Below are 27824 nucleotides of genomic sequence, written 5' to 3' on the forward strand. Positions count from 1 at the left end.
GAGTGCTTTTTGGAAAGTTTATATTGAAGTGATTTAGAAAGTCTTCGAATTCTCGACTATTAAAGGGTGGGCCTTTGTCAGATTTTAAGATTGCAGGTACACCTTATGTTGTTTAAAGATGTCATCTAACCTTTGAATAACCTTTTCATGTGTAGTAGATAAAAGGTCTTCTACCAATGGAAAACGTAAGCATTCATCAACAATGACTAGAAGTTGTATCCATTCTCAAGAGGACCAGGGAAATCTACAGCAAATCTCTCCCAAGCACGACGTGGCAATTCTGACCTGTTTAAAGGATGCTAAATAAATTGAGACGAAAGACGGTTCCCTACATGACAGGACTTTAGCTCTTGTTCCACCTTTAATCGAGATAAGGAAGCCAGACTCTGTCGCAGAGAGCTCTCTATGCAGCAACTATTCCTCAATATCCCTCATGGGCGACGTTGATCACTTGTTGTCGTAGACTGTCTTCAATAACAATTTGTGTACCTTGCAGGATAAGACCTTCTTGAGTCACTGATAGTTCATCTCTCATATTTTTTTACTTAAAATTCTCACTGTCATTAGTGAGCGGTCTAGAGTGGGCTCATGGCAGTGACAATTTGTTCTAAAGCCATGGCAACTGGTGTGCCCGATTTTATAATAAAATTGATGTAGGCTTCTAGTTTCTTAGATGGGGTACCAGGGCACAGCACTGGCACTCTTGAAAAATAATTAGCAGGATTCTGATCTTTCCCTGGATGATGAAGAATTATGTAATTGTATTCTTGTAGCCTAAAACTCCAATGTTCAATTCAAGGAGGCATTTAGGCTTTTGGATTGCCAAATAATGTCAACAGTGCTTGATGATCAGTCACCGTATGCCATGATATGCCTCTGGGCATTTGGCTGTCCGTTGTGTTGTGGAAGGATGGCGCCTAACCAAACAGGGCTAGCATGAATTACAACCTCTGTATGAAGTTTGGGATCAAAGTAGGACATTTAAGTGGCATTCTTGATGGATTGCTTCATTTTTTTGGAAGCTTTTCCAACATTCATGTGACTAACAAAATTACACATTCTTTTTTGTCAGTTCTCGTAATGGCGCACTGACCATAGCTAAATTTCTTATGTATCTGGAACAGTAACTGGCCGCTCCAAGGAATGCCCGTAAACTAGAAATGTCCTGTGGTGGATTTGCAGTAGATAATCCTTGTAGTTTAGCTGGATCAGGTTTCATACCTCTATCAGAAAAGACATGGCCAAAGAATTTCAAGCTAAAATCACATTTGTCAGCATTTAGAGTTAAGCCTTGTCGTGCTTCTTCTGAATGGCTCCAAAAACGAATATGTCATCACTATAGTTAAATACATTTACTACCGGCTGTAGGGTACATCAAATGATGTCGCATAAAAGTTCTGCAGCAGAGGATACACCGAATTTCAATCGCTTATTATGAATCCGGCCAGTATGCATAGAAAATGTTGTAATGAACCTTGATTTTTCTTCAAGTTCTAATTGGTGATATCCTTTATTTAAATCAAGTCGAGAGGAAAACTTCACACCATTCAATTGAGTTATCGTATCAGCAGTGTGCGGACCCGAATGATGCTCTTGCTCAGGCGCCTTATTGGCCTGACTCATATAAACGAATATACGTACAGCTCCTTCACCATCTCTTTTAGGCACTACTACAATAGGAGAAACTCATGGTGTTAGACCAGTGGAGTGTTCAATGATGTTGTGTTTAAGCAACAAATTAAGTTCCTTCTTAACAGCTTCTTGCAAGTGAAATGCAGTTTGTCTGTGTCTTTGAGCATCAAGACTAACAACGTCATTTATATGTAACCTTTCATTGTTTTGAGTTTTCCTAACCTGTGAATTAATTAAGGAAACAGACGTACAATTTTATGATGAGCATTCATATTGTACTTCACTGATATCAGTCCCATATCAGCAGCAGTGAGAAACAAAGCATTTGAAGACATTCCTTGAAGTACATGAATGGGCACTTGTACCACTGTTTTCTTATATTTCATCGTGGCTACAAATGAAGCATGACTTTTTACGGTCCCTGAATCAGCCTACGTGTAGACTTTATTTTTTTTTTACTTTATAGGTTTTGGTAGTGGAGGCAATTCTTGATACTTCTCGGGTATGATATTTATTGATTCACCGCTGTCAATTGTGAATGGTACAGAACACTCATTTATCTTTTGGGTAATCTTCTGACAATATTTGAATGTCTTTGGTGCTTTTTCATGTCGCGTTTCTTCACTTTGAATTTTTCCTCACATTCGACAAGTTCCAGAATGTTTATGCCTTTTAGAAGTAGACATTGACATTGCACAATTGTCATTGTCACTTTCACTGGAAACTGATATTCAGGAACTCTTTGTTGTCACTTAGGTAGCTTTCACTCAGCAATTTTGTCTGTGATGCACTTACTTTTCTCATCGCCTTGAAAGTCATCACAAATGGTTAGCTTTACCACAGCTGATTCATATCTGTCCAGTGGCGGGCATTTACCTTCTTGTGAAAATGACAGTCCTCCACATCTGTAACACGTTTTCTTTTTCTGTGGAGACATCACTTTGTGTCTCTCAGCCTTGTACTTTGGCTTACTTTTCATGCTCATGACTTATGCACTTTGAGGGCCTCCGTCAGTCCTTTGATGATCAGCACCCTCTTCATCTTGAGCAGCCATGAGTACTTGTTCTAAGCCCAAAGTTTCCTTCACCATTAATCATCAAAAGGAATCTGAAAGACACCCATTGATAACTCTGAGGTGGGTAGCTGTCCCGGGGGCTCAGGAAGGATTGGAGGTTCGACCACTGGAGCGGGAGGGGCCGGCTCAAAGAGAAACACTGGGGCTTTGATTAAAGGTTTTAAGGAGGGCTTTATTGTTATATACGTTTTCTTCATGAACAGGTAAGTAGTCTTTAGTCTCTGGGTATCGCTGAATGCCGCGGTGCCTTCTGGTCGTGGAAGTCTTTATCTTGATACTTCTCAACAACAGGATTCCACGTGGTACCGGAAAGAAAAGGAAATCAAGAGAAGGCGAATTACTGCCTGCACTCTGGTTGGACACACACAAGGACCGGGAGTGAGGGACACGCAAACCCCGTGAAGTGCTCCAGTTAACTACGGGAGTGACGGAAGGTGCTCGTGCTCAGGGAAGGGTTTGGTTGCAGGAAGTGTTACACCGGGGGCTGTCTCCGCCTCCCAACCCAACCCGCGACCCGGCCCCGTACCTCTTTAAGCCACGCTCCTCCCGTGGGCGCGTGGCAGGGCGACTCGTCCGACCGTTGGCCTCCTGGCTTGTCGTTTCCGTCTGCTTCTCTTCCTGGACTTGGTTCCGCGCTGCTCTCCTCCTCGATCTCCTCCGCGGGGGAAACGCCGTCCGTCCTCGATGCCGTGCTTCCTGCTTTTGTCGTCACTAGGGGCGTGACTCCACAATCCCAGCCGTCGGCCTTAAAGGAGCCGTATACATTCACGCCTGATGGCCATTCCGTGTCGGGGTCTCCTTCTTCCTCATGCCACGTAGAAGTCTGCGGCTGTTGAGACAAGACGCAAGGTGAAAGGGGGGTGGCGCACCACCAGTCTTTATATTCAGATGTCTCTTGACAGTCAGACCCGTGACACACCTCCCCCCCTGGCATCTCCCGATCGGGGAGAGGAAACACCCGGGATAAAAAGTCTGCATTTGCATTGTCTCTTCCTTTGCGATGTTGCACAGTAAATGCATAGGGTTGTAAGGACAGAAACCATCGCAACACCCGGGGGTTGTGGCTACTATTTTGGTGCATCCACTTCAGGGGAGCGTGGTCTGTATGTAGAACAAAGGGCTTGCCCTCCAGGTAGTACTTTAATTTGTCAATTGCCCATTTGATTGCCAAGGCCTCCTTTTCGATGGTAGAGTATCGGCACTCCCTGGGGAACAATTTCCTACTGACGTATAGGATCGGATGTTCAACGCCCTCTTTGACTTGTGATAGTACCGCACCTATCCCCTGATTAGAAGCGTCCGTGGACAACACAAATGGTTTGCTGTGATCCGGTGATATCAAAACAGGAGCCGTTGTCATCGTGGATTTAAGAAGGTGAAAAGCCTGTGAGGCCTCTCTCGATGGGTTACTAAATTCCTTGGCCTTGACGTCTTTGCGGAGCAGATTGGTTAAGGGGGCTGCTAACTCTGCAAAGCCTGGAATAAAGCGCCTGTAATAACCCACCAGGCCAAGAAAGGCTCTAAGGTCCCTTTTGTTATTGGGGAACGGGACTGCTGCTATTGCTCTTACTTTTTCGCTTTGGGGAGCGATGGTTCCTTCACCCAACACGTAGCCCAGGTATTTCACACTTTGAAAAGCTGCTCGCGATTTTCTTGCATTGATGTGTAGTCCTGCTGTTTGTAGGGCTTCCAGAATGGTTTGTAAGTGTCTCAAATGTTCCTTCCAGTTCTGACTGTAAATGACTATGTCATCCAAGTAAGCTGAACTAAAGTGTGAATAGGGTTGTAAGACTTTGTTCATCAGGCGCTGAAATGTTGCCGGGGCGCCGTGTAATCCGAAAGGCAGGACGGTGAACTCAAAAGCACCTTCATCCGTTACAAATGCTGTTTTCTTTCTATCCTCCTCCCGAAGGGGGACCTGCCAATACCCCTTCGTGAGGTCAATGGTGGTGATAAATTTGGCGTCTCCAATTTTTTCAATCAAGTCATCGACTCGAGGAATCGGATACGTATCAAAATGCGAGACAGCATTTAATGCACGAAAGTCCATACAAAACCTTTTAGTGCCATCAGGTTTAGGAATTAGAACAATCGGGGATGACCAAGGACTCTGGGAAGGGCGTATGACGCCCAAGTCGAGCATGTCCTGCACTTCTTTCCGTACAATCTCTTTTCTTGCTGCGGGAATTCGATATGGTCTTTGTTTTACCACTTCCCCAGGAAGAGTTTCGATGCAGTGCTCTGCTAACTCCGTCCTTCCTGGTAAGTCGGAAAACACTGCTATATACGGGGTTAGAGTCTCTGTTAACTCCTGCTTTTCCTGGGGAGTCAGCTCTGGGTTCACCACCAACTGTTCTAGAGTAGAGACATGTCGGACATCCATCTGCCCTACGAAGTGTCCCACCCGGGGTAGGGGTCCGAACCACTCTTTCAAGAGATTGATGTGGTAGATTTGTGATTTGTGAGGGGTTAACCGGAGTCTATAGGTAGTGTTTCCGATTTTTTCCGTGATCTGATATGGGCCTTGCCACTCATGTTTATTCTTAGTACTGATGGAAGGCAGTAGCACTAGAGCCCATTTTCCTACGTCCAGGGATCTTAATCTTTTACCTTTGTCATAAGATTTCTTGTATCTCTCATGTTGATGCTCCATGGAGGTATAGGCGAGTTCTCTTAATTTACCAAGTCTAGTTCGGAGCTGAGAGGTATATTCCAACATGGATTTTTGCTCCTGGGACGTTTCGTTTTCCCACATCTCTTTAGTGATGTCTAGGAGACTCCGGGGCATCCTCCCATACAGTAACTCAAACGATGAGCATCCTAGGCTGCTTTGCTTTTGGGCTCTTATCACATAAAGGGCGATAGGTAGGAGCCGATCCCAGGCGGGCCCTTCCGCCGTCAGCATTTTCTTTAGTGTTTGCTTCAGAGTCTGGTTGTATCTTTCCACCAAACCATCGGTTTGGGGATGATACACCGAGGTTTTCAAGTGTTTTATGTCCAGTGAGGCACACACCTCCTTCATTAATTTTGAGGTGAAGGGAGTCCCCTGGTCGGTCAATACTTCTTTAGGAAAACCTACCCTGCTGAAAAGTTCCACAAATTTTTCAGCGATGGCCGCTGTGGTAGTGTTCTTTAAGGGAAAAGCCTCAACAAACCGAGTGGCATAGTCCACGATTACCAATGCATATAGAAAGCCTCTCCCCGTCTTTGGTAGGGGCCCTATCAGATCCATGCCCACTCGCTCGAAGGGGACACCAATTAAGGGCATCCTTTGTAGGGGGGCAGCCGGAGGGCGCTGTGTGTTTCTACGTTGACAGACCTCGCACCGGGCACAGAATTCTTGAACATCTTTGTAAATACCCGGCCAATAGAAGTTGCGCAGGATACAGTCAGTGGTTTTTTCCTTGCCGGCATGTCCTGCCATCAAGTGGGCATGTGCAAAGAATAGCACTTGTTCTCTGAAAGACTGGGGAACCAATAGCTGCATTTCTGCTTCTTGGTTGGCTTGTCTGTATAACAAATCGTTTTTGATCAAAAAGCGGGGAAATACTGGAGAGGTCTGATTGTCTGAGCTATGGGCGATTTCCCAGGCGTTGAAAAGGGATTTGTCTTCAGCCTGAGCAAATCTGAAACTGCGATCAATAACCCAGGGTTCGGGGGATAGGTAGGATGGTATATGCACCCCACTCCTGGTTGTGGAAAGGTGTTCCTTAAATAGGGACAGGAATTCTGGATTGTCGGTCCCCAGGATCATATCTTCAGGCAGGGAATCAACTACCCCTACGCTAACAGTACAGGGGTCCCTATCCTGCGGTGTGAGAGTGATGGAGGCCGTCACTAGGGGCGTGACTCCACAATCCCAGCCGTCGGCCTTAAAGGAGCCGTATACATTCACGCCTGATGGCCATTCCGTGTCGGGGTCTCCTTCTTCCTCATGCCACGTAGAAGTCTGCGGCTGTTGAGACAAGACGCAAGGTGAAAGGGGGGTGGCGCACCACCAGTCTTTATATTCAGATGTCTCTTGACAGTCAGACCCGTGACAGTAGCTTACTGATAATTACATTTATTGTACTTCACCAGAACATCCAGTCTCAACAAATTCATTGATGGTCTTCCTTGGACTCTGCCGTTCTTGACTTAATGTGTATCCTTGTAATCTATATTTGGCACTGGATCAGACTTGACATTTGAGGTTCCGTGACGGTTCCGTGACGACTTGAACCCGTGTTTTTAAGTTTGTCGGAAATACATAAAAATGGTATCAGTGAACCGCAAATGATCCATTTAGTATATCCTAGTGTTTTCGCTACGCTACGAGCAAGAGCACTCCTTCCACTGACACATTTCTGATATACACACGGCATCCATCTTAGATCGTGGCCGCCATTTTGTGTTTCCTTGCCCTCACATATGCAATAGCCTCTGATCACTTCATTCACTTCACTTTGATTAAAGAAACGTAGCCTTAGCCGGAGATTCACCTCTTACATGACACGTGCACCTTAAACCAGATCACGCTGAAGCTGCATGACTCGACAAAGGCTGCCTCCTCTGCCCGAGGCCAGCCCACCTGAACTGGTTTTCCTGTCCATTGTACCTGATCATGATTAGGCGGCCGAAGCCGGTAGCCTTGCCCATTTACAACCCACAAACATCTCTTATCCCGTTTTCTATCTTCTGCACCTGGCTCTGCTCCTTTTCCTTCTGGGCCTTTATTAGGGGGAGGTAACGAACTTTACGATGAGGCGGTCCGGGTCTTGAATGCAATATTGACAAGGGATTGTGATGGACTGGTGGGAACCCCTCTTCGTGATGTTTTGGTATCAGATATTATCGACAGTTCCTGTGTAACGCCAAATATTTATTGTTTAGAGACACAAAAGGTTTGGGAATGTACCGACATGTGAAATATTTGCCTAGAGCACAATTTTTAGTATATAAGGAGCAACCCACTTTGTACAAATTGAACAGTCTCCTAGATTCTGCCCGTGTGTAGATTCTGTGACTTCTGTGTCCCTGCAGTAATAAACCTTTGGTCTTTGACGCCACCATCGAGAAGCCCGTGTTTCTGTTCATTTGTGCACCAAGGCAGGTGGAACTCCGGGGTCTTCGGGTGTTGTACCCTGACACCTCTGGACGGAACCAAAAAGTCCAGAACTCCAATTGGCGCCCAACGTGGGGCGACGTCATTCGGTACCGGTCCAAAAGCCTGAAGAGTTCGAGAAGCTTCGTGTGAAGATTCCTGAGGGAGGCGCCCCACTTCATCGATCCCGGCATATCGCAAAAGTGGCCCTGAAGTTCTCTTCCACGAGGGTTTCCCGTTCAGGACGGCTGCAGTGGGCCGTTGCCTTGACCGTCGCCCTGTCTTGGACCCGAAGTGGTGCAGTCCTTAGTACGGCGAAACGTGACGGGTTTCTCCTTGGTGACGTCTTCAGTGACTCAGTTAAGTATTTAGTGATAACTAGCTGGTTATTTTTGTGAGGATTGTTAAAAATCCTTGATCGGTTCTTGGTTTGGTTTGGTTTTGTAAGATTATCTTTGGTTGTTCTAGTTACGATAATCTATTTGGTTCAGTTTGGGTATCGATACATCAGTTCGTTTTGGTAGGCCTAAGTTCTTGGTTCAAGTGCACAAATTTGTTCCGTGTTTTGTTTGTTTTGTGTTCCGGACTGAAAATGGTAAGTCGGAAAATGTTGTCTTGTTTTGGTTGCAACCGTGACTCACGATTGGAGGATTCCTGTCTGGTTCCTCCGATTGGGACTCCCCTATATGACCTATATTGTAAGTATGGTGTGGGTCCTATAACTTATAATGAGATATGGGTCCGTTATTGTAAGAAGGATGGTGTCCTTAGTTGGCCACTGCATGGTAGTTTTGAACAAGAGATTCTCGACAATTTAGAAGCGAAATTGTTTAGGAAGAAAGCCCGGCCGGCAATGTTTGACTCTTTTCGTTATTGGCGGAAAGAATCCAAACAGAGAGAAATGAAAAGGTTGAAAAAAGAGCAAAAAGAACTAGAAGAGTTAACTCTAGAGCAAGCGACTAAACAGTTGCAGGCTAACGAGTGTGAGAAAGCCATAGATGTAGCCATTAGAGAGCGTAACTTAGCGATTGACAAGTGCTATCCTGCCTTGCCATCGAAAATGGCTAAGATACTGGAGGATTCCGAAAACGATCCTCTGCTATCTTATCTGTTACGGTCGCCTCCACCGTATGCACAAGGTGCTACGGCTCCACTGATCCCGAATGTTCAATTGCCGGTTGCTGGACAACCTGGTGTTCCTGTTCCTCAGAATCAAGTTCCTATACTTCCCGTGGTGAATGTAAATGTTCCTACAGCTCCTCCTCTTCCTGCACTGCCCGCTCCTATACCTACCACTGTACCTATTGGTCCTCAAACTATTTTTCTCGATACTCCTACTGTTTCGTCATCTATTCCTACCTCTACTGCGTTCTCTATGTCTGCGAGTGTACTAACTCCACTTTCTGTTCGTCGAAGAATTACTGATTCTGTTACTAATATGCTGTCGCCTATATATAAAACCTTGATTAAGACTCCTACTCCTGACTCTGTTCAGAGACGGAGTCAGCTTCCAAGTACTGAAGAACGGGGAGTTTTAGACTCCACGGCTCTCAGATGGATTACAAAAGTTAGAAGATATAGTACGAAAGATGTGTTAGAGACATTTATGCAATGGGGAGAACCAACGCAACGATACGTCTTCGATGAGATGTGCTCGTTGTTGCGTGAGGAAATAGAAGAAGACGATGTCGAATCAGATTTGGAAGATTTAATTAAAATTCAGAAAGAGTTTGCTGCTGGAATGATAGTGGGCGATAATATAAAGGAAGCGATGGAACTTATTTTGAGTTTTAGGAATGATCCATCTCTTCGTTCACCGAGAGATTTAGAGAAAGGTAGAATGAAGCCAAGTCGCCAATATCCTATGAGGGAAGTTCCTCCAATTTGGCGCGAGGCAGTACAACGTGATGATAATGCGGGTATTGCAGCTGCTCCAGCACAGTTCCAAAGAGTATGGATACATATTCCATGGAAGCGAGCAGAAGTGTTAGCAGTGAAACAGGCCTTGCCAGATCCACGTAAGAATCCAGCCGGATATTACAAGGAATTGACACAGACAGTTGAGGCTTGTATAATGAACTTAGCCGACATTGATATGTTGTTTGGTAATGTAGTTCCACAACCAGTGTGGGCTAAAATTCGTAGAGAAGATCATCAGGCTGCTTTAGGTGGTGATTGGGCAGCTATCACTGCAGCAGATAATCAACAAATAGGTGGTGCGAAACCTGAACCTTTGATCGCTAATCTGCCAGGTAGAATAATTGATCTAATGAAGACTCTGATGCCAGCATTGCGTGTTAATTGGGATAAATTATCCGCATGCAAGCAAAAGAAAGACGAAAGTGTCTCGGACTTCTTCACGAGGTTCGAAGAGACTTTTGTAGACCATAGTGGTCAGGATATGAGCACTGAAGGAGGACAGAGATTGTTTGTCGATAAATTTGTGCATAATTTGTTACCTGAATTATGCAATAAATTGAAAGACTCAGAAAGTGCATGGGCTGTATCTACAACTGCGCAAATACTTGCGACTGCACAGTACTATGAAAATAGGGATAAAGAGGAAAAGGAGAAATCAGAGAAGAAAACGAAAGATTTAAAAACTAAAGTTCTTTTACAGCAGGCGTATCCGCCTCGCACGAATCAGACTAATATGCAACAGAATTCGTATCAAAAGACAGATTATAATTCGACCAGGCCTCAATACCAGTGGAATCAGTGTGCGTACTGCAAGAAAGAGGGTCACTATAAAAATGATTGTCAGATTTTAGCGCAAAATAATGCGGCAGCAGCTCAGAGAGGTCGTGGTGGTTTTGCACAGAATTCTAGAGGTCGGGGACGAGGTGCTATGCCTCCACAAACTAATGATCGTCCTTCTAATCACTTTGATCAAAGAAATGTACAGTCAGCTCAACAGAATAGATCTCAGCAATATCTTGTTGAGGATTATTGTGAAGTTGAAGAGGGTTTTCAACAAAATGGGTACTAGGACAGCCATGGACAGAGAGAGGGAGTAGTATCAGTTCCAGTGGATCAGAGTGGGCCTTATGTCGCAGTAGCAACATCAGGTGTAGTCGAACCGTTTCTGTTGGATACTGGTGCCGCAAAAAGTTCTATCATGCATGCGAAACTCCCTGGCGCACCTTTGTCTGGCTCAACAAATGTTTCCGTAGGTTTTTCAGGCGCCCCTGTGTACAACCCGATATCTGGTCCTTTGTCTATTTCTGTTGGACCGTGTCAATTAAAAGCACCCTTAATTTTGACGACAGGTTGTAATGAAAATCTGCTTGGTCTAGATCTGTTAAAACGACTATATGCGACATTGTACTGTTCTCCGGAAGGAGTACAGCTTACTTTGGGTAAAAGACTCACCTCTCCGATGTACTTGTCAATGGACGCACTCCCGCCGGAGCTACGTTCACTCCCTGATTCTCTTTGGGCGACTGGTCCCAATGATGTAGGTCTACTAGAGATTCCACCGTATGTAGTAACTTTGAAAGCGAATGTGAAATTTCCAAGAATTCCTCAATATAAAATATCGAGTGAAGGTGAACGTGCACTCTTATTGATTGTGCAAGATTTGATTAAAAAAGGTGTGGTTGAAGAAACGCGAGGAAATGTTTGTAATAGTCCTGTATTACCGATTCTGAAGCGAACAGATCCTACAAAGCCTCCAGTTTATAGGTTTGTCATAGACCTTAGAGAAGTTAATAAGATTGTAATTCCGCAGTTTCCTGTAGTGCCAGACATTACTGCCTTGCTAACATTGATTCCCGCTACAGCCAATTGGTTCTCAGTCATCGACTTGAAGAATGCCTTTTTCAGCATTCCGATAGCCGAGGAAAGCAGAGATATTTTTGGCTTCTGTCTAGGAGGTCGAAGCTTCAGATTTAAACGCGCTCCACAAGGCTATTGTGAAAGTCCATCTATTTACAGTCAAGCTTTAAAAAGTCAGCTAGATTCTTTTGTCCTTCCTCCAGGTTCTGCCCTAGTACAGTACGTAGACGATCTTTTGGTGGCTGCCGATGACAAGGAAACTTGCAAGGCAGCTACAATTTCACTATTGCATCATTTGTCTAATTTGAATCATAAGGTGTCACCTTCCAAAATGCAATATTGCTGCCAAGAAGTAACCTACTTAGGTCATCTCTTGTCAAAGGAGGGAAGGAAGTTGACCCTAGAAAGAATAAAAGCAATTACGCAGATGAGTGTTCCACGCACACAGAGGGAAGTACGTGCCTTTCTAGGTATTACCTCTTACTGTAGGCAATGGATCCCAAATTTTTCACTTTTAGCAAAGCCATTGGTAGCTTTGACTGGGAAAAATGTTCCGAGTCCGGTGCCATGGTCTGATGAATGTCAAGAGAGTTTTATTGAGTTACGAAAAGCTTTGTGTTCAGCTCCTGTATTGGGCACACCTGATTACAGCAAGCCATTCACGCTCTACGTTCACGAAAGAGAAGGTTGCGCGTTGAGTGTCTTGACACAGAAGTTTGGTGATAAACAACGCCCTTGTGCGTATTTCTCATCAACATTAGATCCGGTAGCTAGAGCATTGCCTAGTTGTTTGAGGGCTACAGCGGCAGCTGCAGCTTCCATTCGACAATCTGCTGGTTTGGTGATGAACAATATGCTAGTGGTCATGGTTCCTCATGCAGTGGACACACTCATGAACCGAACGAAGACACAACACCTTACTAGTGCGAGATTATCTGGTTACGAGCTGACGTTATTAGCGAGTCATATTCAGATCAAAAGATGCAATGTATTGAACCCAGCAACATTGTTGCCGACTGATCAAGAGTCGAGTGATTCTGAGCCACATGACTGTTATTTCAAAACGGAGGAAGAGACAAAAGGTCGCATCGACTTGAGGGATACTCCTCTATCCGACCCAGATGGTACGCTGTATGTGGACGGGTCATGTTTTAAATTGGAGAATGGTGATGTGACTGCTGCCTACGCGGTAACGACTTTGAAGACGATTGTGGAGACTGCAAGAGTGAGTCAGAATTCTGCCCAAGCAGCAGAATTAATAGCTCTTACGAGAGCGTGTGTTTTAGCTGAGGGAAAGAGAGTGAATGTGTTTACAGATAGTCAGTACGCATTTGGCGTGGCCCATAGTTTTGGCCGGTTGTGGAGAGAAAGGGGTTTCATTACGTCCCATGGGACTAAGATCCAACATGGTCAGCTAGTTAACGACTTGTTGGAATCTCTAACCTTACCGACTGAAGTTGCGATTGTGAAGTGCAGTGCTCATAAAGCAATCACGGATGATGTTGGTCGGGGAAATGCCTTTGCTGATGAAACCGCTAAACAAACAGCTAGAGACATGATGAGTAGAATGTATGTTGCTACGTCTGCAAGATGGATTGCTGAGTCTGGAATGTGTGAGGACACTATGGAAAGTGTGAAAGAGATTCAGAAAGAAGCGACTGAGAAAGAGAAACGCGTATGGAGAGAAAGTACGGGCAAATTGGACTCGAATGGATGTTGGATCGATTTAACAGAACAGCAGCGTTGGATGTTGCCTGATGCGTATGTGCTTGCAGTAGTGACGATGGCGCATGGAGTAGCGCATATAAGTTCTAAAGGGATATGTAAGATGTTAGCTCCGGTTTGGAAGAATGAGGGAATCAGTAAGTGTGCAGAGAGAGTGGTGAAAAATTGTATGGTGTGCTTGATGCATAATCCTGGCAAGGGAACTCCAACTCCAGCTGGTCATTTTGCTCCTCCTTCCTGTCCCTTTGAAGTAATTCAGTTAGACTTCATTCACATGGAACGCTGCAACAATTTAAAATACGTCCTGGTGGTAGTTTGTGCTTTTTCCAGGTGGATAGAAGCATACCCACTAAAGGACAACACTGCTTTATCAACTGCCAAAATTCTTCTCAAAGAATTTTTCCCTAGGTACGGAATGCCACGGATTGTATGGTCAGATAACGGAAGTGAGTTTATAGGGAAAGTTATGCAGAGTGTGTGTGCTGGTCTAGGATTGAAACAAAAATTTCATAGTGCGAACCATCCCCAGTCTGCTGGTTTAGTCGAGGGTTACAATGGCACCCTCAAGCTTAAAATAGCCAAAATTCAAGCATCCACAGGTTTGGCTTGGCCAGACGCACTTCCTTTGGCCTTGTTATCAACGAGAGCAACAGTGCATTCTAGAATAGGGCTTTCTCCATATGAGATTGTATTTGGCCGCCCGGCAAATGTCTGGGGTGTGCCAAGGCCTAAACAATTTTGCTCCATTGAATATCCTATGTTGATAGACTACCTTTACGACTTGACTGCTAAATTAAGTCTTATTCATCAACAGGTTTTTGATGCACTACCAAAGCCTCCGGAGAGTCCAGGGCATCAACTGAAACCGGGTGACTTCATTGTGGTCCGGAACTTCGCGAGGACAAAGAATCTTCAGCCTCGCTACATCGGCCCCTTCCAAATCCTACTGGCAACGAGGACAGCTGTACGTGTTGCTGGCCGGAAGAACTGGATCCACGCTTCTCACGTAAAGCGTGTTCCACTGCCTCTGCCCTACGACGACTGGGTGAAGAAGGGAATTGGTGCCTCCGAATCTGAAATAACTCCAAAATTTGTCCCTTTCAGCGATGCCGATTTGATTTCTGACACTTTGAAACGTGACTCTCCTCTTGAAAAGACTACTTTGAACATTGAACATTTGTCTCCAGCATCAGAAGAAACTTTGCCATCTGCGAACTTAAACTCTGCAACAGCTGCTAGTGATACACTATTTTCCGATCAAACAGTACCAGCAAGGAAAAGATACCACCTTAGAAGCCATAAAAAGAACTAATAAAGCAGGCAACTGCATATTGTGATTTTGATATTTATATACATTGGACTTTTTTGCTTTTCAGCCAGGAAGTTTGCTATTGTTTATTGTTTTTAATAAATTGCCTTGCCGTCTGGGTAGCCGTAGGGTCGTGGCTGTGTGCCTAGTTTGAATTTGCAGGGGTCTGACACAAGGTCGATCTTTCTGTTAGTACTGGGAACTCCCAGGGCTGACAGAGGCATTTTCATCTACGTACACATCATCAGTGGTCGCGAGCGGATTGTAGAAGATGGAACTTCCTGCGCTGCAACGAGAAAATGTGATTTACGTTCGCAGAAACAGACTAAATAGAATTCTTCATAGCAAATGTTTCTTGATGCAATGTGCCATTACATTTTTGATTGTTTTAGCAACATTGGTGGGTGGAATTGTCTTTAGCATAAATTTGATTTTTGTGCCAGTATCTACAGTACCTCCCCTTGATCCTGCTATTTCTACTGTTTCTTCTATACACTCTTTTCACTCGTTTCCGGAACATGAGCAAGCTCGACGCTCAGAATTCATTAATAATACTTTTGTACAGCTCTTGCACCAACACCAACTGGTAGTTAACACGACAGACTGCTGGGTGTGTGGCTTGATACCCCACACTATGGATAAAGGTATTCCCTATTTGGTTTTGCCTTACAGCTATAATGGATCATTTCAGGCCCTTCAAACCATCTTTGCTTATGCTCTTGAGACCTATCCTCCACGTCCACCACGTTCCACTAAATATAACTCTGCCAACAAAGCCTTAGTCCAGGGAATTATTGACATGGTCAAAGACGTCAATAATACTCCATCATACCCTAGAGACGAATTGCGAGTATATTTAAGTTGGAATACTTCAGAGTATCGCCTTAGTTTAGGAGAAAGCAAGCGTAAAAGCTCAACTCCAATCTGGGTCGTACCTCACCGAGGTCAGGTCTGTTTGCAAGGTAATGGGAGAAATCCGAGAGCTCAGCTAGGGAGGAGTGAGTGCGTAGAAACTTATGTGTTTCCGGCTAACTCTTCCCCTGCCTTCCTTACTGCCAGGGGTACCTACTTCATCTGTCAAGACAGAGCTTATACATGGTTGCCTGCCGACTTCTCAGGATCATGTTATATTGCTCGATTATTGCCTCCGACATACACTGCTTCACCTGATTACCACAGAACGAGAGTAGCTAGAGGTGTTTTCAGTAAGGAAGATACCGCTGGTCAGGAAGCTGAAGACTTCTTCAAAGGCTTCCTTCCGTTCTGGGGGCCTATGGCCAATAGTAGAAACATACGTCAGCTAACACGGGTAGTTGAATCTACTATTACCGAAACTGCTGGTGCCCTTAGCAATCTGACAGCTGAGCTTCAGGCGGATAGGCTCATGACATTGCAGAACCGTATGGTTCTAGATGTTATACTTGCAGATCGAGGTGGGGTATGCAGAATGATCCAATCGAGCTGCTGTGTCTTTATTCCTAATAATGCTCCAACAGTTTACGAGGCGATCTCTAAGTTGCACAAGATTTCGGACTCCATACATGTAGACAAGGGAAACTGGTCCTTTATGGAGTGGGTTTGGACTCTGATCTCAGCGTGGGGATGGAAGGTTCTAATGGTCATTGGTGTCATCTTAATATTACTATTCTCATGTTGTCTGATTATCCAGTGTGGTCCTGCTCTGTGTAGTCTTTGTGCTACAACCTGTTTTAGAAAACCACCTGCATTTGGAGAAAAGACACGAGAAAGGATGATGATACAACAACATGTCACTGACCTGATGAACATAGAACTAGATTCAGACATAGATTGAGTAATTGCCTATGTAAGGGCAAAAGGAGGGTCTGAGGTTCCGTGACGGTTCCGTGACGACTTGAACCCGTGTTTTTAAGTTTGTCGGAAATACATAAAAATGGTATCAGTGAACCGCAAATGATCCATTTAGTATATCCTAGTGTTTTCGCTACGCTACGAGCAAGAGCACTCCTTCCACTGACACATTTCTGATATACACACGGCATCCATCTTAGATCGTGGCCGCCATTTTGTGTTTCCTTGCCCTCACATATGCAATAGCCTCTGATCACTTCATTCACTTCACTTTGATTAAAGAAACGTAGCCTTAGCCGGAGATTCACCTCTTACATGACACGTGCACCTTAAACCAGATCACGCTGAAGCTGCATGACTCGACAAAGGCTGCCTCCTCTGCCCGAGGCCAGCCCACCTGAACTGGTTTTCCTGTCCATTGTACCTGATCATGATTAGGCGGCCGAAGCCGGTAGCCTTGCCCATTTACAACCCACAAACATCTCTTATCCCGTTTTCTATCTTCTGCACCTGGCTCTGCTCCTTTTCCTTCTGGGCCTTTATTAGGGGGAGGTAACGAACTTTACGATGAGGCGGTCCGGGTCTTGAATGCAATATTGACAAGGGATTGTGATGGACTGGTGGGAACCCCTCTTCGTGATGTTTTGGTATCAGATATTATCGACAGTTCCTGTGTAACGCCAAATATTTATTGTTTAGAGACACAAAAGGTTTGGGAATGTACCGACATGTGAAATATTTGCCTAGAGCACAATTTTTAGTATATAAGGAGCAACCCACTTTGTACAAATTGAACAGTCTCCTAGATTCTGCCCGTGTGTAGATTCTGTGACTTCTGTGTCCCTGCAGTAATAAACCTTTGGTCTTTGACGCCACCATCGAGAAGCCCGTGTTTCTGTTCATTTGTGCACCAAGGCAGGTGGAACTCCGGGGTCTTCGGGTGTTGTACCCTGACACCTCTGGACGGAACCAAAAAGTCCAGAACTCCACATTGAAGGCTATTTTGATTTGATTGTACGTCTTGTGGTATCTTTTTTACGGCGCCTTTCAGTTCTCCACCAGCCATGTTCCTCAGATACTTTTCATCTATTGCACCTATGACCTCTTCAAAAGTTGCTATCAATGCTGCCTATGTATTGCCAATATCATGTTTTTTTTATGGCAGTTTGCTCACATGCTTGCTATGCCTTTGTAATCAAGCTAGCCTAGCTGATGAGGGGTGATACCCCGAAACCGGTCCCAGGATGCTTATTTTCCGGTCCAGGGAGGACCTGGTGTGGCAGTTCAGGCTGAACTGTTCCCATGGGTAAAAGGGTCAAAACTGATTTGTGTATGGCTGGGTCAAAAACTGGGTGGCATGGCAAGCAAAAGAACGATGGATTTAACCCAGATCCGTCACTGGGGGTGAATGCTTCAGATTCCGTCCATATTTTGTGTTGCCAGTAAGTCACCCATAGAGGGATGGTGTAGGAAAATGGGATTTTGATGAACTACCCTCCATCTTTTGCCTGGTTTTTGATGTAACTTTGGCTGAAGTGTACTGGGTTCCTGCTAATGAGCAGTTTGCTGAGCCACAACTTACCCTCTGGAAGAGCGCTTTCAGTGTACGGCCTTCGAATTGCCTATCTTGTCGTCAGTTATAGCGTCCTACCAGCCCAGGTACTCGCTAATAACTACGCCACACACAGAGAGTAATGATGATGTACAGTGGGAACCAAAAGAGTTCCAGTGTTCTTTATTTACAATCGCTGTTCAATCCACTTGCACAAAAAGGTATACACGGTCTTGTGTAAAACAGTCATATTAAATCGGTCCCAAATGGAGCTGTCTCTGTTATGTTTGACAAATTCCTATGTTCAGGACGGAACCTTCAACCCCATCTTAGGTGGCATGCTTTATCATAAGATCCCTTTCACACCAGCCCCAAACACTGATTGTGTGGGCTGCAACTCTCTTCAACAAGGGAGAAGCTCTCGGAGTGGTGTTTATGGTGTTTAAGTCCCTTTGGGAGCTAATAATGTGGCTGTAGTAAGTAGAGTGTAGTTTAAGTGCTTTAGCGAAAATTAAACTTTCTTTTGGTGGAATGGACAGTTACGTTAATCAGGTGTCACCAAGTAATAGATTTAAACTGAGAGGGGAGTGAAACTTCAACCTAATTGGTGAGAGGATGGCATGTTTCTGCCTGGCTCATGACCTGACAATAAGACTAGACATTCTTCAGGATCAATCGTTTTTATTGTATTGTCACTCTGGAAAATATTGAAGGTGAAGTGTGTATGTCGTCCATTTTATAAGAATTGCTAATGCATGATGTCAAAGTTAGCAACATGACGTGTTTTTAGAATGACTTGACATAACTAATTATAAATGTGGCTCTCAGAGTGTAATTTATGATGTACGTGATGCTTTTTGGGCAAGATGACGACGTGGAGGTTATTAAAGAATTCTCTTGATATAACTTTATAAAAGTGTTAAATATATCACGAAATCATGCACTTTTTGCCCGATTGTTATTTTGTGTAACCAGCAAATAATATAAAATCAATATGTATCAGTGGCAAAAGAAGCTACCATCAAGTGGTGTCTCTGCCTGCACTAAAAAAGCAAAACCAAACATAAAATATTTTATCTTGCAGACACGTAATGCAAGTCAGATTGAGCTTGGGCATAGTGCTTGAGAATCTCAAGGGTAATCCATTTAGAGAAAATTCAATCTTAATCTACACACTGAGGTAACATAAAATCCTAATGTTTCTGTTGCCCGTCTTTGCCAAATGGAAGATAAACTGAGGGATTCGTGTTAAGGAATTGGATTTATAACACATTTTTACAATAGTGCAAAAAAATCTTACATTCTGTAAGACAATAGTAACATCGCACATGCCATTTTTACAGTCGATTTTCCTCACAATGAAAAGGGTTGATTTATTTATTTATTTTTATATGCTTATAAAGCGCCAGAATAGACCCCCGAAGGGGTATCTCCGCGCTGTGGCTGCAAATGAAGGTGAGGTATAATAGTGTGTCCAATGGTGGAAAAAGACAGTTAGTTACTGGGGAACAGGTAAGTTTTTAGGTTTTTCCGAAACATCATGTGGCTGGTGAGGGACCTTAGTTCCGGCGGCAATGAGTTCCAGAGTGTTGGTCCGGTATGAGCCAGCGCACGGCCACCTTGCCTGGTCTTCTTAACTCTAGGTACCTTCAGTAGTTGTTGGTTACTGGAGCGCAAGGAGCGCCCAGGGGTATAGGGCTGGAAGATGTCAGTCAGATTATCCAAATCATCAACGTTTCAGTTCTTTAAACTTTAATGTGATGTAAAATCAGCAGGACAGTACACCTCTAAGCAAATCCAGATGCCTTAAAAGAATGATTCTTGCAACATACTTAATGATTATTATGATACAACTGTCAACCTTAGATTTACAACATACAAGTGAAAGAAGAGAAAACCATAGTTTCAGTATACAATTTACAATGCTCTTGTTTTGCATACTTTGATTTTAAGTTGGTCCCATGGCTGGAAAATGTTGCACTTGTGACTGACTCTGCTTAGTCAATGACTTTACCTTTTAAGCCCAGGCCTGTTGTGACATTTCTAGATTACGCTATGATGGACCATACCGTATTGTAATCTTGTAGTTCCCTTTAGAAAAATAGATTTGGTAGTGTTAAATCCATACCCCTTGTGTTCTCCGAATCAGTGAATTGTGCCGAGCAAATCACTGTGTAAATATAATACAACCAATCTAGATAAAATAAACGTTATGACTTTAAGACCCTTCTTGTAATTGAGTACACCTCCCATTTGAGTGCTATGGAACTAAAAATATGATTATTAGAACCATGCTTGCAGAAGTTTCAATTGTACATAAAATGAATAAGTATTGTGTTGTTTTTATTTGACAAATATGGATACTCATTTCTTTTGATTTTGCTAGTGGTATGGGTGGGTAAATGGGGAAAAAATAGTTGAGGAAGTAAAAAGGTGTGAGTTAGAGTTGAACTAGAAGAGTAGATAGGATAAACAGAGGAGTGAGAATTACTAGGGATGAATGTTTGTAGATGAGGAGACCAAAGCAAAGATTGCATGGGAGGAGTTTATGAATGGAGTAGGGAGGTAATGGGGCTGTGAGTGAAGGGGCATTGTTCACCAAGCTACAGTATTTGAAATTGAGCTGAGCAGACTACCGAAATGAGTGCAGAGATGTTTATTTTGAGACATACAGAATGATTGTTATTTATATATGCATTTATGTTTTAATTTCTACTCATCTGACATCTGTAGCTTGTGAAAATTTGGATTTACTATTGCAAGCTTTGGATAAGGGCCAATGTCTCATTCGTCAAAAATTACTTTTGACCTGTGCTAGTGTAATTTTCCACTTGAAGTGAGTTACCAAGTTTCTCTCGCTGAATTTTATATGATAGATAAATAAGACTTTTATTGTATCAAGTGTTTTAAAACCATCACAATATAAAACACACAATCAAGATAAAACAATTCATGGCCTAATCATTCAATAGAAATAGCAGTACTTGACTCTGTTAGGAACCAAATCCACTCAAGTGCAGGGTGCAGCGCTGGTCACATAAAATCTCTAAGACTAATACAGAAAAAGAAATAAACCAAATCCATACACAATTTTATTTTTGTCAGAAGTGACAACCTGCTCTAAAGACTCAAAATAGGATACCAACGACCTACTAAAGAGTACTACAACTGTGCTAGGGTCCACTGATCAGATTAGGTGCAGGGCATGGCATGCACTCCCCAGCCCAATAAACCATATTCCAAAACCCAGTTAATGTATCCTCAGAAGTAAAACTACATTCGCAGTGAGAGTTCCATAAACACCTGTGACAGAAAAACAACTGCCTACAGGTATCGGTCTAAACAAAATATGGGCTACTGTTAAAACAATAAATCAATATAGGAGAAGTCACAGAAGTCAAGGCACTCAATGTAGTTAGACTGAAAAATAAATAACTCTTAGATGGCGATGATAGGTATAAGCTCTCTGATACTAAAATCAATAGTTTTTTAGCTTCTTTGAGGAATTTCACACATCTGGCCAATAGCTGCAGGTTCACATCACTCCTACATGCGGAGTTAGCCATGTTGCATTGTCTAATGCCAAATTTATGGAACAGAAGTTCCAACTAGAAACATCTTACATTTTTCAAAGTTGGGCAAACGCATATTATGTGCAAGACGTTCCTTCCTATATTTGCATAAGAGGCAATGCTACTCCATAGACCCTGTTAACCTCCTACTATTGTAGGCATTTAGGGGAATTAAACCGCATCTCCACCTCAGCAGCTCTTTTTTTAACTGTCTATTTAATGTGGGAGGTCAAGTACACAACTTTCCCTAGCTCTTGGTACAATGAGTCACATAAGCTGGCAGGAGCTTTCGAGACAGTTCTTGTATGTCCTCAATCCTAGATTGTAACCTCACAGTTTTTACCAGCAGTTTTTCAGAAAGCCTTGGGGTTAGTTTATAATCAAAGATGTTGGGCGCCTACAGGGCTTACATTGCCTTCCACAAGCTGGTTTCCTTACTAATGCGTTTCGTGGATGCCTCGCCTCATCATTTCCTTCAGAGACCTTGGTGCTGAGTTTCCCGTAATATCCCAAGAATCTAGCCTTTAAAATGAATGTTTTGCTTTAAAAACCCAAATTCCAGTCGCAGCTGTGAGGATGGTGCTGCATCAGGGAGGTTAAATAGATGTCTGTAACATCTTAATTGGCTTTATCAAGCCAACCCGAAATGTGGTCTTTAAATATCAATGAGCCGTACATGATTGTTGGCATAAATCTGCCATTAATTACTTTACAGATTTAAATGTTAAATGGGGCCCACTCATCTTGGAAGCCAACTTTTTAAAACTTGTTGAAATATATACCCAGGTATTTAAGGCTCGTCACTTGTTCCAAGACCACATTATTCTTTGAAAAGTTACATTTGGCCACACTTTTATTTCTGACTCCACAAACCATAATTTTAGCCATGGCATAGTTAACTTCAAGTTTATTTTTTTGACACCGTAGCAAGATGGGGCCGCCTATGATCGCTGTAGCCCAATCGCAGTGCTATCGAATAGTAAAGTATCATCCGCATACTGGAGGCATTGTATATGAAGGCCTGCAAACTTAGAAGGTACCACACGTGCAGCCCCCAGTGCTTTGTTGATGTCTTCAAAGTAAAGGTTAAACAATAGCGGAGCTAAAATGCAGCCTTGTTTTACTCGAGTGGTGGTCTTGATTCTGTGGGTGGTAACTGTTAGATGTGATTTTAACTTTTAACCCGGTTTCCGTATATAGGCATCTTATGGCTCTTAGAAGATGTTCAGCGACAGCTTCTGCCACAGCCTCCCTCTGTCCACTTTACCAAATGCAGTTTTTAAGTCTTTCAAGGCGACATATAGCGGGGGTCTTTTTACTGTGCGCTGTTTTATAAAGTGAGGAGAGTATCGTCAGATTGTCTTCTGTGCCATGAGCCAGTGCCAGACTGAGAACTTAAACAGCCCTGGCAAAAAATTAATTCAGCCCCCATTTGCACAGAGTGAGTGACCCCAACACATTGCTCAGTATGATTTTCCCAAGATAATTTTGGAAAAATAAAACTGAAAGGCGAATGTTAAGTGCTCAATCTTTCAATTATATACACTAGTTTTGTTGGTTGTTCAGAAGGAGATTTAATTCAATATTCAACTACATAAGAGTTTAGCTCAGTACCTCGTAGCCCTATTTCTAACCAGTTTCTAATCATGCATGCATGTGTGTAAAAATAGTGTGCCTGATGAGAAAAAGAACATGTTGGTAGCGTTATGGGAGGCTTTCTCCTAATTCATCCATGCATTTGTCTTTTAAACGGGCCTAAGCATCTTATGAAGGACGCCGGGATTGCGTAGCGTGCATCACAACTCCTGGGTGCGCAACCGGCCTCCAGGTGTCAAACCGGGCTCCATCCTCCCGGGGGATTGCCCGCTTGCCCGGATGGCCAGTCCGGCCGTGCCATGAGCGCACCTAAAACCTGTCTGAGTGATGGATATAACAGCCTTCTTTTTGCTGGGTTTGACCCAGGTTTGCCCTCCCCCTGTTTCTCTTACCATTCTAGTTGTGCGCTATTTCAGGAGCCTGGAGGCCTAGAACAAAGACCTGGGGTAAGGGGCGAGATTACCAGAAGTCCTTTGCAGAAAAATGAATGTTCTTATTCTTGTACTTGGCCCCTCTCTGGTGCCGCTGCCACACTTCCCCAAAAGTATGTGTTCTATATTATAGTATATTTATATTATTTATTTATTTATTATCTCTGGTGTGGGGGCACGAGTACACCAGAAGCCAGAGCTGGAACTAGGCGGGAGACAACAAGCAGCAATAGGAGAGGACAGTGCAGACTGAGGTGTAAACAGTGAACATGGCAGACCTCCGAAGGCACAAGCCGCACCAGCCTAACGCTGGCCGCCTCTGTGCGAGGCAAACGGGATTGCAGCACTAGCCTTACCCGCCGCATCAAATGTCCAAGTCTCCTGATTCCTGGTTTTCCATGTGACCCCAAGTGAGGTCGACCTCTGCAAAGGGGGGTTGGGGTACGTCCTAGTTTCCGCTGCAGTTCCCAAGCGTTAGGGGTGGGGGGCACCAAAGCCCCTGAAACTGCGGGCTCTCGCCTCCGCCGACTAAAAGCACAGCTTGCACTGCAGTCGCAGTTGTGGCTGCTTCACAGGAAGCACATATCACGCAGCGACGTTTATTCTCAGTACATTAAAACTGGTTTGTATTCATAAAGGTCCTATAAGCAAACCGAAGACTAATTCTTGCCTCAGTGAATGCAACAATTGACGGGGAGAGTCTGAGAACCTGCAAGAAATATGATACTTTCCTACTGAAAGAGAGAGCTCTGCTTCAAGCTTTTCCTTGTTACAAGTTTGGAATCAATTAGTTTTTGTTTTATTAGCCTTTCCTGTTGTAAATGTTTACACCTAATCTTAATAGGGTGGTCTTAGTTCAAGTGTTTGTTACTGAAAATCTATTAGTGTATTTAACTTAAAAAGCCCCCTAAGCATATTTATGTAATCTAGAACTCAGTTCAATGAGTGAGACTTTTTTTCTTTTAACAGAAAAACGCAACTGAATTTTTACAGACTCACTACTGAAAGGCAGTGGGTCTTTAGATTTATGGTTCTGCATCCGAGGTAGGGAGGAATGGCGGAATTAGAGAGGAGAAGGATGAAAAGGAGTGGAAGAGAAGAATGGAGTAGAGGTTGGTGAGGTGTCAAGGAATTAACAATATCTATTATGGTTTCACTTCCAATTTGTCTCCAACTAGTAATTTTTGAGAAATCTGAGGGCAACACATGAACACTGCTATATTATTCACCATGTCACTTCAGAAATCCTTGTGACTCAATGAAACCTTGTCTATTCTCAATCCATTATGATGCTCACAACAGTTCATTTAAATAAGTATTGTTTTCCACCGTGCTCTTCTGTATTCTGATACTTGTTCTATTTAAAACATGCTAATTCCTTACATTAGATCAGTGCCATGTAAGACCATTACATAAAAATAAAGCTTACAGCAGTGAAGAATTCGATTTCCGGATTAGTAACACATTCAGCGTTATCCTAGTGAGGCTGTTACTGAGAACTGCTACAGAATACTGCCTATTCCCAAGACAGAACCTAACCTGAAACCTGTACAATCCAACTTTCATTTAGATCAAAGTCTCTAACTATTTTACCTGTGCTGTCTTTCTTGAACGCAGGCTTTATCCAGGCTTCATCAGTTGACACTTTGTGGGCACTCCTTAGTTGTTGAGTTTGCAAAGGAACATGATCATGTACAACTACTCGATCAACCTTCATATTCTGACAAAAAGAAAAGGTATGGACATTTTGAGATGTGATTCATGTGCTTTTCATTTATTTAAAATGTAGTTTATAAAATGTAGTTAATAAAATCTGCATATTTGGTCTTATGTTTTGGGTATGGATTTAACTTAATATGTTTTTGTACTAGAGTTTTGCTGGATAACAATCTTTAAATCAACCAGTTTTGGCTATCGTTAATCCACTTAAATGGGAAAATGTTAATGTTAGTGTACGGTGCATAATTTATTTTTATTTGAGGTTAAATCATCTGTTTTCTTTTGTTAGGCTTCACCATTAATTTAATTGGAAACCTCTTTCTTAAATGAGACTGTTTTGGAACAAATTTTCTTGCTGGTACTTTTATTATCCTTTTCTACTATTTCATGAGACATTTTAGTCCTACTTAGCACTTCTTTTGACCCTACGTCTTTTAAGCTGGTTTAAAGACTAACCCGGTTTTGTTTAAGTCACTTAGAAATTGCATTGGGAAGTGCTTCAGAACACATTTACAGCTAAGCTTTATTCGTTTTGGAAATTATATGGTGCCACAAATGTGTTCCAGCTGTTTACGCCTTTTACCCAGTCTAATTCATCACTGTCCTTTATTCTTTGGTCTCGCAGTAATAGATCATATCTCCCTTCCGCAACAGTTTGAAGAATATTCTCCTTTGGATGGAACAAGGCATGTTTAATTTTGAAAGCTTTAAGTGATGATCCTTAGAAATAAAGCACTTTCCTGTGCATCATAAATGGATCTGTGCAAGTATGATCCAATGCATTATGGTGAGGTTTGTTAAGAACCAATCAGTTTAGAGTTGATTTTGCAGGAGCCAGACATATGTCTGCACCGTCATCTTCTTTGCCTTCCCTATTTGTACAATTATAACAAATGGGGTAACCCAGTAAAGTCAAAGGACCTGGGTATTGGTCGGTATAGAAAAACAGTAGTCCTAGATTATTATGGTTCAAGTTTAAAAAGATATTTAATATATGAGTATATAAATCTTCATTTAGGCACATCTTGGGGGGTCTATGGTGGTCTGAATCTGGTCCTTTGTGTCCAGGCTGCACAGTGCGATATTGATCTTCGGCCTCCTTTCTTTCCTCAAGGCTGCTTGTATGTCCTGCTCCTGGGAGACGGGGGGTGTCGTCTGCCTCCTCCCTCCCTGGATTTCACCTATCCTCTGCCTAGTGTGGTGGCTTCTAGGCTGTTTCGTAGCGTCATAGGTATCTGGCCCCTGTCAGCCAACTTTCCCGCCAGCACCCTAGTATTTCTTCCTGCCTGGTGTACCCCAACCCGCTTCTGCCAGTGCCTGGTTGAATCCGCACCCCCCTGGGTCAAACCTTGCGTGTAGTCCTTCTTTCTCTCCCTGCCAGCTGGGTAGCCTCTGCTGCTCGGTCCTCCGATCCATGTTTGGCTATGGGACGGGCGAGGCATGTGGACCTCTGGGTCTAGGAGGGGCTTCGCGCCAGTCCGCTCCTTGTTGCGGTCTGGTCCTTGTGGCGGTCTGGTCGCTTCCCTTCTCCATTGCTGTGCGCCCTCCTCGCGCTTCTCTTCCTGCTTCTTCCTCCGGGTCCTGAGCTGTTTCGTAGCATCATGGGTATCTGACCTCCCTCCGCCACCTTTCCAGCAGGCACCCTGATGTCCCTTCCTGCCTGTTGGGCCTAGACACAGCTCTGTAATATCCACAGACTGCGTGTCGGCAGTCTAGTTGTTCGCGCACGTAGATGTGCGCATACGCGGGCGTGATACGTCACACCGCGTAGTATATAAATAAAGGAGGCGTGGTCCCGGGGTTAGTCCGGACCACGCGGATCACTAAATGAGTGTCCCCGGTCCTTGTGTTCCGCGCAGCGCCTGCGGCCCTGCGCATCCATAACACGAGACCTGACAATGGCGACGAGGGTTTGAACGGACCCATGCTGTGCCCCGCCGTCCGACCAGGTCTACCCCACGGCGGTGCGCGGTAATACGATCACCGTCAGCAGCCCCACATGTGGTGGGCACGATCAGAACTGTCTGCCCCTGTCGCGAGCGTCAGCGCATGACGACGCGCACAGCCGGAGGCCCCCGCAACAGTGCCCAGGTGAGAGGAGTGGCGGCAAGCGTAATCCCCAGAAGGCGAGGTAGGCAGAAACAGTGCCCCGACCAGCTGCACAGGGCAAGGGCAGAGCGCGGCCTGCAACCAGCCAGAGAAAGCCCCAGAGAGCGCTCCACCTCTACATGTAGCCTGGTTCTCGCTCAGCTGTCTCCTGCACAGCACTTTCAAGCGGCCCACCGCAGAAGTGTGCCAGGGAGACTCCGCCACCTGCAACCCCTGCTCCAACAACCCTGTCGAGGTGCTGAAGAACACCACGTGCCAAAATGGTGGCTATTCCTCCCATCGAGCCGTTTGTGGTCGACGGCGCACCGGCGTCCCTGGCACCACGCTGGAAGGACTAGACGAAGCGGTTACAGTTCTATTTCGAAGGTGCTGGAACGGCGCAGGGCACTTCTCCTTCATCTAGGAGGGAAGGAC

General features: G+C 44.1%; 1 protein-coding gene across 2 annotated transcripts in view; it reads left to right on the forward strand.

Annotated features, from left to right (window-relative positions):
* RNPC3 (RNA binding region (RNP1, RRM) containing 3) overlaps positions 1 to 27824 on the forward strand; it is a 190875-nt gene that overhangs the window by 35093 nt on the left and 127958 nt on the right. For both annotated transcript variants that reach the window (XM_086953886.1, XM_086953885.1), the window contains exon 3: positions 25200 to 25318. In XM_086953886.1, the coding sequence (XP_086810012.1) occupies positions 25200 to 25318 (119 nt within the window). The remainder of the gene's footprint in view (positions 1 to 25199; positions 25319 to 27824) is intronic.

This window comes from Lissotriton vulgaris, chromosome 1_1 (genome assembly GCF_964263255.1).
Source record: "Lissotriton vulgaris chromosome 1_1, aLisVul1.2, whole genome shotgun sequence".
In the NCBI taxonomy this organism is placed as follows: domain Eukaryota; kingdom Metazoa; phylum Chordata; class Amphibia; order Caudata; family Salamandridae; genus Lissotriton; species Lissotriton vulgaris.